The sequence below is a fragment of the Paecilomyces variotii genome, assembly GCF_004022145.1.
Source record: "Paecilomyces variotii strain CBS 101075 chromosome Unknown C8Q69scaffold_10, whole genome shotgun sequence".
In the NCBI taxonomy this organism is placed as follows: domain Eukaryota; kingdom Fungi; phylum Ascomycota; class Eurotiomycetes; order Eurotiales; family Thermoascaceae; genus Paecilomyces; species Paecilomyces variotii.
The window spans coordinates 226,017-239,409 of record NW_021167149.1 but is presented as its reverse complement, the minus strand read 5'-3'; the positions used below and the strand labels follow the sequence as shown (position 1 = coordinate 239,409).

Sequence of the window (13,393 nt, the reverse complement as noted above, 5' to 3'; positions counted from 1 at the left end):
TTCTTTCTCGGTCGGGCGGTCCACCACATTGCAGGTTTCAAAGTCGTCTACTATGAAAGTCAGTCGGTGTGTGATTCCGCCGTAATGACAAGTCGATGGACCAACTATACTCGAACGTCGCACTATAGGGCCATTAAGAATTGCGTAAGTAGGATATTTCTGTAGACAAAGTCTGAAGAAAAGAATTGAATTATTTTCGGCGCGCGGTTACTTGAGAAGAGAATATGCGTGCATTCCAACTAGGAAAAAAAGATCGAGTATATCCCAGGGTAATAGTAAAACACAGTTTCAAAAAAAATTCTATGTCTCGACTTTCCTGAACACATATGCTGGCCAAATTCTCACCCAATCGTTGGATAAGACAAGTAAGTAATGGAGGGAAGGTCTGGAGACAAAAGCAGTCCTTTCTCCGTATACATCCAAATTCGCTGGGATCAATTGATAATATACATTTTTCCGCCGATTTTGCTAGCTGCCATTAAAAACATATCATGACGGAGAAATCGGGAAAACAGGAACACCGGATTCCGCTCTTCATGCCACATCCCGAACACCACAGAGCCCATCGAGAAGCGACTTTACTCCATGGAAGCCTTAGCACCGAGACCCTTGAGGGTCTCGATGATCTTCTCGGCCTCCTCCTTGGGAACGGACTCCTTCATGACCTTGGGGACACTCTCGACGAACTTCTTGCTGTCAACCAGAGACAGACCGAGCATGGACTTGATCTCCTTGATGATCTTGGGCTTAGCGGCGGCATCGAAGGACTCGAGCTTGAGGTTGAACAGGGTCTTCTCCTGGGCAGCAGGGGCAGCTTCCTCCTCCTCCGCGGCGGGAGCAGCGGCAGCTGCAGGAGCTCCAGCACCGGCCACGGCGAAGCCGCCAACGGGCAGGTCGGGGATGTTCAGACGGGACTACAAGTAAATTCCGCGTCAGTAATTTTCTTCATTATCCAGTGCCACTGGTTCCGCTCGTCTAGCCACTGTTTCATGTGTATTCGCCATGTTTTTCTGGGACTGGTGATATCTCTCTTCACGCAACCGCAGGCGGCAGAGCGGACTCAAACAACAACAACAGTTCCACCCACCTTCAAGCTGGCGACGAGGTCAGCCGTCTCCAACAAGGTCAATTGGCTAATCTGGTCAACGATCTGCGTAATCTTCGGGTTCGAAGGGGCGGCAGTGGCAGCACCAGCATCGGTAGACTGCCATCTCCGAGCGGGCGTCCTCCGGCGCTGGGAGAGATATGTGGACGAAGAGATGCGCAGGGACGCAGAAGGGCGGACGATTTGTCTGCAGCATCGAGCTGCGGTCTGGGAGGAGAGCGACATGATGGCGGAGACCTGGCTGTGAAAGGGCGGACAGATAGAGAAACGAAGATGGGGACTGAAGCTCTTTTTCCCGATATCCAGATCTCGCTCAGAAAAGAAACTCGAACTTCGCGCGGCCGGAAAATCCACGGCGCGTCACGTGATGCCTGTGAACAACAGCGCCCGTAATATTACAGCGTGACCGTCTCAATACGGTATTCGCGATACGGTATCAGGCAGATGCCGAACTAAGCTGCCGCCCAGCAATGAGGTGATTGCTGACCCGGCTTATATCATTGCGGAGAAAGTCGAGTACGAAAGTCGTCGCCGTCTTACTCTCCGTCTTTCTTTCTTATTTTCATCTTGAGAGCCATCTGATCTGATCGCTGATATCCTCACTCATGGATCTCTACTTCTCGCCTCAGGAGAAATGGCTGGCCAGCTGGGTCATGCTGGTCTGGATCTCCTTCCACTCCAGCAGCTTCCTCGTGCACTACATGCGCAACAGCGTCCAGAAAGCTGAATTCCGCCGTCATCAACGACGTCGCAGCTCGCGTGCCATGCCCCCTCAGAACTGGAGGATGGAAGCTTAAGGCAATCTCCAAGATGAACATCTCTAGATCCTAGCTTCTGATCTTTCTTGGCTCCCGACTACCCGGCCCTGTTTAAGCTACGCGATCACCGATTTACCCGCCGGAATTATGTGGGGAAGCGACACCGTCAGTGATTCAGTGTCACATCGATGATCGATGTGCATATACCCGGCTCGGCGCACAGATTTCGGAAATGCACGCTACCAGGAACATACAGAATCAACGGGAGACTATACGGAGAAGAAGCAGGAGCAAGCTCGCAGTTACAGTTGGGATCGACGGGCCGCATCTCGAACATACGCCATAAGTAGCATTCGACAACGAAACCGGCCGTCAGGCAAAAGCAAAAGCTGCGAGCACATCATACCTATCGATATATCTAAATCCACGAGGATTCTCGCTCACTCATGAGCTGAGGTCCGATTTTCATCAAACTCTCGAATCACGGTGGATCTCGCCTCATGACATCATGAGCGCTTAACATGGCTCAACTGCCTAGCACAACATCATGAGATTACGATAACAAAAAGCGTGTCTCCCTTCTTTTCGCTTTTTTTTTTTCCTTTTCATCTGTTTCGCTCAATATCATAGCGCCATATAGCGATGACTCGTTTGGAACGCGAAGCTTGTTTCTGTCATGCGGATACCCACAAAAGATTCTACTGAGCGACCGGAGGATAATTTTGGAATCAGAGATATTCTCTTCATGGACAGCGATCGCGTATACAAAAGCCAGTACTCTCCTATACCCATCAATTACTGTTTTACTCGTCACATGTTTTTGGTCCAATGACATACTGCGTTGTTCCCTCTGATTTAAATCAGAGATTGTTATTTTCCCCTAGACATAGGAGAAAGGATAAAAAATAAATAGAAAACCGAAGAAGAAAACAGAGAATTAACACAGGGATGAATGCCTTTCTGTCTAAATCCCTGGTCACACCTGGCAACACCAGCCTCATCCGTAATACTATTATCAACCTCAAGGATAAGAGGACATAATACTGAGACTACTTCCAGGTCTTTGAACGTAATTCTATTATTGTAGATAATATGCAAAGTTCATTCGAAAGAAATACAGGTGAATGGAACTTCTAATACGATTTTTGCGTGTAGATTGTAATACGTATTGTGCAAGATTACATCCTCTACCTTTTTTTGGTCAATAGATGCTATTGGTGACCTTCGTGGTCCTTTCTTTTGTCTGTCTTCCTTATATCTACCTCCTTGACTGCATTCTTCCCCCTTGGAGGCATTTAGTCCTCGTCCCAGTTGGGGTTGGGGCCTGGAGGCTTAGGCCCACCGGCCTGTCGTGCGACAATGATCTGGTCGACACTCAGGACGGTTCTAGCTGATTCAGTTGCGAGTCGGATAGCCCAGCTCTTGGAGACCATCAGGTCAAGAATGCCTTCCTCCACAGCGTCAATGGTGCCGGTATTCGTGGAAGAGTCCAGGTCGACACCGGCGGTCCAGTATGGCTCTTCTTCCTCGGAAGAGGAGCCCTCTTCCTCCTCGTCGGATGATTCCTCAGCCGGGCCGTTAGAACGGTGGTGTGCAGTATATAGGTTAGCAAGGACCTCGGTGGCATCCAGACCAGCAGACTCGGCCAGGGTCCGGGGGATGACTTCGAAAGCCTCAGCGTACTTTCTAATGGCGTGCTGCGGAAGTCCGGGGGTCTTATCGGCGAAGGCAGAGATGCGCTCTACCAGCTGCAGCTCGGTGGCACCAGCTCCAGGAACAAGACGCGGGTCCTTGGTGATGGCCTTGACAACGTTGACACCATCATCAATGGCGCGCTCGACGTCGTCGAGATGGTTCTGGGTCGCTCCACGAAGGACAATAGTCGCTGTGCGAGTCACATTGTTAGAGTCCTCCTGGCGGAAGACAGTAACTCTGTCACCACCGATCTCAGTGGTCTCCACAACATCGATGGAACCCATCTCGTCGGGCATAGGGGCACCAAGACGAGCGAGAGGGGTAGCACCGACAACGCGGCAGAGACGGCGCAGCTCGTATTTCGACAAGATCTTAATGACCAAGATTCCGAAGCGGTTGAGGTAGTGGAGGGCGAGTTCACCGACAGTGCTGCCAGCAACAACCACACGGAGACCGGAGTCGTACAACTCCTTGATAGCGGCCTCAAGACGCTCCTCCTCGCCCTTGCTGAAGTTAAGCATCTCCTGCGCATTCTTCAGGAGCACAGTTCCCTTGGTCTCGGTCTGAGAGGTATCGATCGGGCAGCTGAAGACACCGACCTTGGCCTTCTTGGCCTTCTTGACCTGTCCATCGGGCTCCCGGCCAAAGACCATACCCTTGACCACTTTTGACTGTTCCAAGCTACCACCCATGATCTTAACTACTCGTACGTTGTCCACGTTGAAGTTGAGTGGGTTTTTAGGGAGCACAGCAAGGACGGCCTCAGCGACCAGAGATGCCAGAATGTCTTCCGCTCCAGACTGCTTGCTGGAAACCACTGTGCGCAAAGCTTTGCTAAGCTCTGCGGTGGAACGAATTTCACTCAGACGATCGACCTCGAGATCTATCCCATAAAAAACAAATCATAAGTAAGCATAAACTCCTCAAAAACTCGTAGATTTCATAGACCACGACAATCATTATCACTATGCAAGGGAAAAAAACCCACCTTCTAGACATTTCAGCGCAAAGTTCTGAGCCTTCTCATAACCCTGAACGATATCACTCGTTTTCAGACCCATTCTTAGCAACTCCTCCGCCTTCTTGAGCAGCTCTCCCGCCAAGATGATGACTAGGTTGGTCGCGTCACCCATCTCCGCCTCCTGCTGCTGACTTGCCATAACGAGCAGCTTCGCTGCGGGGTGTACGACGTCCAACTCTCTGAGGATTGTAGCGGCATCGGAAGTCAGGATCATCTTCTGCAAGTGGTTGATGACAATCTTGTTGCGGCCATACGGGCCTAGCGACGTCTGAACGGTCTGCGAGATGGCCCGGCAGGCCTCGATGTTGCGGATAACGGCTCCATCTTCAGCGTCCCAACTGTAAAATGAAAATTGCGAGTCAGCTTTATGGTGTCCGTGTGCGCATAGTCGACTGTGTGAGGTGCATGCGATCTTCAATGTTGTGGCTTACCTCTGATAGCCAGGCTTGAAGAGACCCGCCTGCGAGGGTCCAGGGATCGCCAGCGACATGATTACTTTCTGCTACCTCCGCTGACAGAGGGAATCTGTATGATAGATAAAGAAACGGAAATATCAAAGAAGCGTGACTGTTGAGAACACGCAACTCGAGCTTCGCGCCGTTCGGTGATTTTTTGGATGAGCTCGACATGTCCCTGACCGGATTGTTTGTCCGGTTTGCATCCTGCCATGGAGGGGTTAGGGCTTTCTCCACGGCGGAGAGCTCTACAAGTCTAACTATATCATTCTACATCTTTGCTATCTTTAGTACTGAGCAAAGATAGATGCGTATTATTGACAGTCGAGTTTATTAATGGAAATATTTGCAATGTACAGTACACCCCGCATACTGACGCCCGCTCGTATTGCATGCTATATTCGCTTATGTTTCAACCTTGCTAACCCAAATTACCAGAAGTATGAATCATGTCCATCGTCTGTGCCATACGCATCATATGTGTTGTAGGCTTGTCTGAAACCAGGCACTGTAATGGAGAGAAGTGGATTAGTACGAATCCCATATTCACAGAGTCTGTGGACACTTACTGTATCTACTGGGCACGGAACAACCGCTTGCTTCATACTCTGCCTCTGCCTTCGGTAATCTATAGCTCCCAGTCAGCTGGATAGAGTAAATGAATCTCCCTAAGGGGCCACTTACTTTTCACTGAGAGCCTCCATGCGGTTATAGCTCTATCGTCTCATCAGCCCCTGGCGTCGACTTGAAAACTACACATGTGGTTGTGACTATGAGCTTACCGAAGGATGCGTCGACATGAATTGTGGAGGCGACCCTTTCTCTGCTTTCTGCATACGGCCCCATCTAGCTGTTTGTTAATGTACAAATCATTGAAGTCAACAGGGAACTTGGAAAACTTACAGTTTTACTGCAGCTTCTGGATTAAAGCAAGCCTTGGACATCATCACTAACCCAAATTAGTACCGGCGAAAGCACCACAAAGAATCAGAGCTTACTTAGTCCGATAGTGTCTGCCTCGGCCTGCAATGTATTAGTATGACGTAGTTGGTATAATGAACAGTAGAAATCGTAACTAACCTCCTGAGTCCTCGAGTTTGGCAGGCCGTATACCAAATTGAGGAGCATCGACGGAATCTGCCCGGACACGTCGAAAAGAGCGGCAACAACAAATGCTAGCCCAATTGTAATAAAGCTATTGCTCATCCTCTCTGCTGGATGACGCGCCACAACATGAGCAATCTCATGTCCGAGCACAGCAGCAAGACCATCCTCATCCCGGCAGATCGGCATGATGCCCGTGAAGACAAAGACCTTGCCTCTAGGAACAAAATGTCAGCCTATCACAGACTATACCAGGCAATCCCAGTCTGCTGAGATCGGAAAAGATAGTCATATCATACCCGGGAAGTACGAAAGCATTCATATTCGAGTCATCGTGAATGACATGCACTTTCCAGTCCGCTCCTTCTATTGGGGCTTGCGGAATCAACCTCTTCATTACCTGAGCAACCATAATCGTTAAGGGGTGATTATCCGGCAGTATTCTCCCCCGATATTGCTGCATAACCTCCCGGTAACTCTGTTCTCCCATTTTCAATTCTTGGGCGGTGGACACGCAATTAAAGCGGCGTCTACCGGTCATCTATAGAGCCAACAGCAATGGCAGACATTAGCAATGAAGCGAAAGCTACAAACATGATATATAGGACCGCACAAATGGGATGTGTTTGAGCGAATAGTAGTTTCCAGTCCACTACTACAGATACTGTGGTCAAGGATGATGGATTATTTAACCCTGTGCTTACCTCTACAGTCTCCAGGTTGTATAGGTAGAAAGCCCCACCGATGCCGACTCCTATGACCAGTTCATTCCGATAGATAGCCCACCACGGAGGGCCTCCTCCTCCTCCTCCTCCTCCTCCTCCTCCCTGCTGTCCAGGATATGGTATCCTTCCCGGCTGGAATCGCTTATACTGGTAGCTCGGAGCTTGCCGAGTCGAGCTCGAGAACAGCCTCCCAGCGCACCGGTTCCATGCTTGCGACTGAGACTGCGATAACCCTCTCAAGGAAACCGAACAAGATCTATCAGAAAATGAAAAGCGCCTGGAGTGCGTGTACCATGCACTGGGAGCGCCACGCCGAGCGGTTGGCAATAGCTGGCCTGCAGCGGACTGCGAACGAGGCGCAACGCCGCGGAGGAACGAGACGGCCGACGGTAAAGATGGGAGCGGCGGCATCGATGATCTTTGCCTGTAGTTCAGGCTTTGTATGTACAGCAAACAAAGGTATGTACTGCGCTGATCACCGGCGCCAGTACTTTCGTAAGATGATAATGGAGCTCGAGCGAGGTTGGTCTCTATCGATAACAACCGGAGGTCACGGGCCTGTACGGTTTCATTACAGTATCAATACTTCGCTGACATGTCATTGGAAAATAATGCCGAATGGAAAAGACAACTTCAACTACAAATGGTAATATCTATCGACCAAAAAAATTCCTTGCGCTGGCACCCCCACGAGCAAAGAAGATCCGAAATCAGTCAGCACTACAGTATCAACGCTTTTCTGACCAAGGTTCTATGATGAGATTCGGCGTTTACCGTCACGGAGTCCTACAATACACCGCAAAGGCACGGGAATACTGGTATGGAAGTCATAACTTCGAACTGAGTTGGCAACAATTCAGAATCATACGATCCGGAATCCGAAGTGCATTTATTTCACCCTTTCATAATGAACATTCAACAGACCGAGAAATCCACATGTTTGAGATGATTAAAAAAAAAAGAAAAGAAAAGAAAAGAAAAGAAAAAGAAAAAGAAAAATAGATATCCAATGTGAATAAAATATGGTGGGCAGAATGAAAAGAAGTCCCAAGAATATAGAAGTATAGATCAAAGGGGGTAACAAAGCTAAATGGGGAAGACAGCAAAGCGAGTACTAGCCTCCAAGAAGTCCAAGCACGCCAAGGTCGTTTGCCACGACAAAGCGTGAGATGATCCCAAGGCACACATATTGGAAAAGTCATGTACACACTCAAGCTCACCTCAAACATTGTGATGAAGACCGGCTCATGGTATCACGCAGTAAAATAATCCTGAAACAAAAATGGTATCATACAAAACCAAACCTGTGGGGGAGAAATAACAATATTTTCGGGGAAAAAAAAGAACACACAAATCATAGAGCAAACAGCCATAACAAAGCGGACGGGTCATTCTACTCTTCAGTCAAAGCATCATCACCGGTCTCTCGCCATTCTTTTGATCTTTCGGTCACGCGTCTGACGCCTGGGACTCTCTGCGCCCAATGGGCTTCTGAAGGGGTCCTGAAGGTATACCCGCGCTGAGACGAGATCACACCGATCGTTTGGAGAACAGCTTTACGCGAGTCGCGTCCAAACACGGCCGGGTGGTTGATCCATTCTAAGGCCGCCTCCAAATCGGCATCAAGGGCCATCATGGTCTGCGAATCGACAGCAGCAACAGGAGTAATCGTCGCAGTTTCGGATGCGGACGAATGACCTTCCGTAAACTGGGACGATGAGCGGGGAGATGAGGACATCGGCGTTCCGGCTGCACTTCCTGAATCGCTTGTGCCTGTTGGTTTAGCACCTGGAGGCAGAGGAGGCAGGCCACCTTTTCCGAGGCCCTTCAAGATACTTCGCGTTTCAGTAAGGAGATGCTGCGCACGGTCATTCTGACCGCGAGAGACAAGCGTCAAAGCCCGACTCAACATGTCCGATGTGAGCAATTCCATACGGCGTTGGACGATGGACGGATGAGGTGGGATAGAGGGAGTCATTGGGGCTCCTGGACTCTTCGCCCTGGGGTTTGCCGGCAGCATGGTGATCGCCAGGAGAGACGGGCGGGGTGTATGCGTTAGATGTCCATCTCGTAGAATATCCCCATATGTAAGGTCCGCTTGGATCAAAGGCACCTCTTCAATGCTGACCACGCGTTGTTCGTCACCGTCCGATCCGCCGAGGGCCTCCAAGCCGGATACGAGACTTTCCCAAGGGTCCTGGGGCACCTGTTCCTGGGTGGCATTATCAGGCTGAATAATGAGTTGTACCAAGATGTCTGGGAAGAATCAGTCTCTTGGTCCCTTCACAAGAATGTAAACGAACATACCTCTCTTGTCTCCAAAGCGCAGGTCTCCCAGAGCTGCTTCCGCATCTCGTCCAGTCGCCCGCTTGGTCGTATGAAGAGCGCCGCTAATCTTGACAAATTTTGCGGGTGATCCCTCAGGCAAGCGCAGCTTCAATTTCACATTCTGGTGCGACGTCGATTGCAACGATCCGAGGCATCCCGCGACACATTCTCGCAGCATCATCCAGTCCTTGACGTAGGTGTAAGACGCCTTGGTGCGTGACGATAGTTCGATCATGGTATCTGGCTTGTGGGTCAGACCAAGGCCAAATGAATGGATGCCAACTTTAGCGGCCTCTGCTCTCGAGATGACAAAGTCGACACTCTCCGGATCAGATGTCGAAGAGTCACTGATCAGCAGAATGGTGGAGATGGGGTTGTTGGACTTCCGTTGCATGAGAAGGTCCATGGCAACATTTGCACCCTCAACCACGTCTGCACGCAGACTCTTCTGTCCGACAGGACGAATGGAGTTCAGGATCTTGTTCCAGCCTGTCCAAGCCTTGGAAGTCATGCCGACGAGAGGCACACCTCCGCCACTGGATCCGAATGTAACCAATCCCATGCGATCTCTTGGGCCAAGATTCTGCACAAGGAACTTGAGAGCGTCCCGCAGGAGTGTGATCTTGAGCCCTTGCATCGAAGAAGAAACTGGAATCACCACCACAAGGTCGAGAGGAACGTGGAAACTGACGGGAACGGTCTCCCTGCCCGAGTTGGTGTATTCGGTCAAGGCCGTATTGTTAGACTTGCCCGCTCCATACGACGAAGTAGCCGATGACTGTCTCTTCGTCTGGAGCGTCCGATAGTCGTCCTCTTCCGCGCCAGAGTTATCAACGTCATAATCAACGTTATTACGAGTCACAGGTTCGGGTCGGTGGAGGTCGAGAAGAGCCCGTCGCCAGATCTCCATCTGGTTACGGTTCTGGAATCGCAGATGGAAGCAAGGCAACTCGCTGACGGACAGGTTCAGGGTAAGGATGAGTTCATCTAGATACTGGTTAGCTGGGCACGCTTGGTCACAAAAACAGTTCCAACCGACCTAAAACAGACTCAACCTCTCTGAGATGCTTCTTGATAAGAATAGATCCCTTCAGGGTGCAACGCGGCTTGCGCTTGGGCCTCTGCTCATCATAACGGTGGTGATCATTGTGCTTTTTCTCTTTTACACAGATCAGCATCTCTGCGAAGAGATAGCATTCCAGCTCCTGCCATGACTCGCGGTCTTTGCCAACGTGGACTTTGCCATGCAGACGCAGCTTTCCGAAACTGGACAAAGGTCAGCGACTCCAAACCCGAGATTCTAGCAATGGCTAGTGAATCACTCACCGTTGGAACTCAAGTCCATGCCAGTTATCGACTCTCGTCCGCAGATCTTCTGTGATCTCCTCTAGATTTTCCTGGGGCTCATACTGCAATGACTGTGCACCCTGTACAGATGGTGCTCTGACAGGGCTGTGGATGTCTTCCGGGGGCTGGGATTGTACAGGAGGAGTATGTCGCAGGTCCTCGACGTCTGGACGCCAGTTCCCGTCAGGCACCTCCACTGTAACAAGACATGTGAGCGATTGCTGCTGACGAGACCGGTTGAGAGTTGGGAACTCGCTTCGAACAGTGACAATCGGGGGCGGAATCGGGTTCTTCATAGTGCCTTGTCGGGGACTCAGATCTGACTCCATTGCCTGGACATCATAATCATGTCTCCTGCCGGTGCTATGATGCTGTCCGTCAGGATAGTCGCCTGCAGAACCGGTGGCACCGCTGTCGTTCCGGGAATGCTGTTGCTGAGATACAGTTAATCGTTCGACCCTATCACGTTGAGCACTAGTGTGACTGTCACGCCGACTGTACGCGTCTCGAGAATCGCGGTTAATCGACATCGTTCGGTCCATCATGGAACGATCCATGGTAGAGCGATCCATCATGGAGCGATCCATCATCGACCGCTCGTCTGTGCTTCCCATGCGAGGACGGGGAGGAGGTTGATCCCATGGAGCGGGTGTAGTCATGCCGGTCCTTTGGGTTGCAGTGTCACTCATAGCGACAGAGCGTACAATGTTGCTGAGTTTCTCTGCCAGGTGAATCAGCACGATTGCATTAACCATATTTCCAGGGAATGAGGGGACCTACCGAGATCCAGAACATTGCCTCCCCTGCTGCTGTCCAGCCCCAACGGCGCATTGCATGTCGGGCAATACTGTGACTCGAACTCTTTGATATACTCATAGAAACAAGCTTCATGGGAGACATGACCACAGGAGAACTGGAGGATTCTCTCTCCGCGGAGGATATGCTCCAGGGGCTCTTCACAGACAGCACATTCACTCCCTACAAACGTCCTGTCTCTCCGTGTCCGTGTCCGCTCGACCTCCATCATTCCCGACATATGCCGTCCAGGCCGAGAATTAAGAGATGTCTGCGAACGATTGGTATGGGGAGTATAACTGACCCCGGGACCTTGTACGTCCGACTGCAGAGTCCTGTTGCTGAAAGCGGAGGGAGCGCGGGCGCGCGAGAACAGCGATTGACCAGAAAGGCTGCTCTCCGGCCTGTCTAGAAGGTGTCTAGCTGCAGAACGAAATGAGTGGGTGGTCGACTGTGAACCAGAACGAGAGAGATAGCTTGGAGACGGGAGATCTGGAGTTCAGGGTGGGAAGAGTTCATCAGCCACACATGGCAAGCCAAGACGGATGATAGGAACAATGAATCAAGTGGGTTTTCAATCAGAATGGAGCTGCGCTTTTGAGACAAACAAGACGACATTGCTCCATGCCCTCAGAGGTTGTTGCAAAGACCAGTATAGTAATAGTAGATAGTAGCTTCGGGGACGCGCTTACCTGACGACGGCTTTTTCTTGGAGCGGCCAAAGAGACTACTACGTTCGGAGAATTGAATGCCTGTCTCGTTCCGAGGCGAAGTGTCCGGCTTGGAAGAGAGCCGATGTTTCCACATGGACCTGGAGGAGAGATGTCTTGACTCTCACAGAGGGAGGGGATCCGGGGAAGGGAACAAAAGAGTGACAGCGTTCCTGGCCAGCCGTTGTAGCGATGAGCGTGATAATGATAGTTGCTAGCGGCAAAGGCAAAGTCCAACAGCGGCTGGCAATGGTCACTGAGACTGCTCAACATGGGAGTCTGGATTGTTCATGACAGTCGTTACACCGGTGTATGTGCGAACAGACGCCGGTTTCAGGGAGGAGATCATAGTCTGCATGGCTAGAGGACCCAAACTAGTCCCATGTAAGCCCTGGGACGCTATGAGGCTGGCAGTGGAGGAGCTGGAGGAGCGACTGGTCGACGGGGAGAAGCTCGTCGGGGGCGTCGTTGAGGTTCCACTTGCTTTTGGCCGGACGATTTCTGGCGCAAGGCGGAACGGGGGAGCCGCTACGGCCTCGTGCTAGCGAGTCAACGACCATGAAAGGTTTTTTTCAGGGGTAAAAAAGAAGAAAGACTTGACAGAAAGAGACGAGTAAGTTCATTATTACGGAGACAGCAGTGTGAACCTCGTGAGCTCTCTCCTGCGTCGTTAGAGGATGACTACTGATCCTGGCCTATCATCCCCCCAGACATGACCTCGTCCAGCCAAGAAAGAGAGAAAGAGACTTGATCCTGATACTCTTTTTTCACCCAGAACGGCACTTCAAACTCCAGTACTACACGGGAAAGGCTCAGGTAGCCCTGTCCTGTCACGTCACTTGCCGTAGTATCGATGCTACAACTGTCACAGCCCGTCATCGGCAGCGCAATGACATGTTCTGTTCTCTTTCCCCCTATCCCTGACAATAATACTGCCTTCATTATTATTGGAGCAGTTACGTGCGCAAGTAACGGCTCTGTATGTAACCTATCTGGGATGTGGCTGAGTTCTCTCAAAGAAGAGGTCCATCCATGTGCGATAACTTCCCTTTCATTGTTGTGACCGGATCGGCACAGTGAGATATTCATGACTCGCAGCACCAAGAGACGACAGCACTCCAAACTCAAAGTCCAAACAATCGATGGGCGCCCGTGCTGCAGACTCGGTATCCAGTCAGTCTTGCAGATGACTACTCAGTACATGTTTCGGTGCACGCTATGTCCCGGCACTTGGGATCTCTGGGGTTTGTATTAGGTTCGTCGCATGCAAGAGCCATGCTCTGGCCCTCATTGTGGCTGAATTTGTCCTCGAGGCAGGGAACTCCAAGCAGGTCATCCTTTTTGATTTCC

General features: G+C 50.8%; 5 protein-coding genes across 5 annotated transcripts; all 5 read right to left on the bottom strand.

Annotated features, from left to right (window-relative positions):
* Positions 1-578: 578 nt before the first annotated feature.
* C8Q69DRAFT_446675 (50S ribosomal protein L12) lies at positions 579-1,330 on the bottom strand (the record flags this gene model as incomplete). Its single annotated transcript, XM_028629148.1, has 2 exons — positions 579-914; positions 1,088-1,330. 2 exons carry the CDS (start codon positions 1,328-1,330, stop codon positions 579-581), a joined length of 579 nt encoding a protein of 192 aa, XP_028482815.1.
* A 1,586-nt stretch (positions 1,331-2,916) lies between these two features.
* On the bottom strand, positions 2,917-5,249 carry C8Q69DRAFT_436025 (chaperonin complex component, TCP-1 theta subunit). The gene is made up of 3 exons (XM_028628558.1): positions 5,011-5,249; positions 4,547-4,917; positions 2,917-4,441 (listed from the first exon to the last, which is right to left on the bottom strand). The coding sequence occupies exons 1-3, from the start codon at positions 5,067-5,069 to the stop codon at positions 3,159-3,161; spliced, it is 1,713 nt and encodes a 570-aa protein (XP_028482814.1). The 5' UTR covers positions 5,070-5,249; the 3' UTR covers positions 2,917-3,158.
* A 5-nt stretch (positions 5,250-5,254) lies between these two features.
* Positions 5,255-7,476, bottom strand: C8Q69DRAFT_475316 (peptidase family M48-domain-containing protein). The gene is made up of 8 exons (XM_028631193.1): positions 6,843-7,476; positions 6,438-6,679; positions 6,115-6,355; positions 6,033-6,057; positions 5,938-5,983; positions 5,817-5,880; positions 5,719-5,750; positions 5,255-5,662 (listed from the first exon to the last, which is right to left on the bottom strand). The coding sequence occupies exons 1-8, from the start codon at positions 7,272-7,274 to the stop codon at positions 5,581-5,583; spliced, it is 1,164 nt and encodes a 387-aa protein (XP_028482813.1). The 5' UTR covers positions 7,275-7,476; the 3' UTR covers positions 5,255-5,580.
* A 210-nt stretch (positions 7,477-7,686) lies between these two features.
* Positions 7,687-8,174, bottom strand: C8Q69DRAFT_61351 (hypothetical protein). Its single transcript, XM_028633837.1, has one exon. It carries the CDS (start codon positions 8,090-8,092, stop codon positions 7,766-7,768), a length of 327 nt encoding a protein of 108 aa, XP_028482812.1. The 5' UTR covers positions 8,093-8,174; the 3' UTR covers positions 7,687-7,765.
* On the bottom strand, positions 7,761-12,007 carry C8Q69DRAFT_475306 (von Willebrand and RING finger domain protein). Its single transcript, XM_028631192.1, has 5 exons — positions 11,319-12,007; positions 10,518-11,259; positions 10,231-10,457; positions 9,171-10,178; positions 7,761-9,119 (listed from the first exon to the last, which is right to left on the bottom strand). Exons 1-5 carry the CDS (start codon positions 11,572-11,574, stop codon positions 8,257-8,259), a joined length of 3,096 nt encoding a protein of 1,031 aa, XP_028482811.1. The 5' UTR covers positions 11,575-12,007; the 3' UTR covers positions 7,761-8,256.
* Positions 12,008-13,393: the final 1,386 nt, after the last annotated feature.

Coding starts and splice junctions, on each gene's coding strand:
- C8Q69DRAFT_436025 (XM_028628558.1), bottom strand. CDS start 5,069: ATGTCGCTGGCGATCCCTGGACCCTCGCAGGCGGGTCTCTTCAAGCCT. Junction 4,918..5,010: donor TTCAAGCCTGGCTATCAGAG/GTAAGCCACAAC, acceptor TTCATTTTACAG/TTGGGACGCTGAAGATGGAG. Junction 4,442..4,546: donor TGCGCTGAAATGTCTAGAAG/GTGGGTTTTTTT, acceptor TTTATGGGATAG/ATCTCGAGGTCGATCGTCTG.
- C8Q69DRAFT_475316 (XM_028631193.1), bottom strand. CDS start 7,274: ATGCCGCCGCTCCCATCTTTACCGTCGGCCGTCTCGTTCCTCCGCGGC. Junction 5,984..6,032: donor GGCAGACACTATCGGACTAA/GTAAGCTCTGAT, acceptor AATTTGGGTTAG/TGATGATGTCCAAGGCTTGC. Junction 5,663..5,718: donor ATGGAGGCTCTCAGTGAAAA/GTAAGTGGCCCC, acceptor TGGGAGCTATAG/ATTACCGAAGGCAGAGGCAG.
- C8Q69DRAFT_61351 (XM_028633837.1), bottom strand. CDS start 8,092: ATGTTTGAGGTGAGCTTGAGTGTGTACATGACTTTTCCAATATGTGTG.
- C8Q69DRAFT_475306 (XM_028631192.1), bottom strand. CDS start 11,574: ATGTCGGGAATGATGGAGGTCGAGCGGACACGGACACGGAGAGACAGG. Junction 11,260..11,318: donor AGGCAATGTTCTGGATCTCG/GTAGGTCCCCTC, acceptor TTCACCTGGCAG/AGAAACTCAGCAACATTGTA. Junction 9,120..9,170: donor GCGCTTTGGAGACAAGAGAG/GTATGTTCGTTT, acceptor GATTCTTCCCAG/ACATCTTGGTACAACTCATT.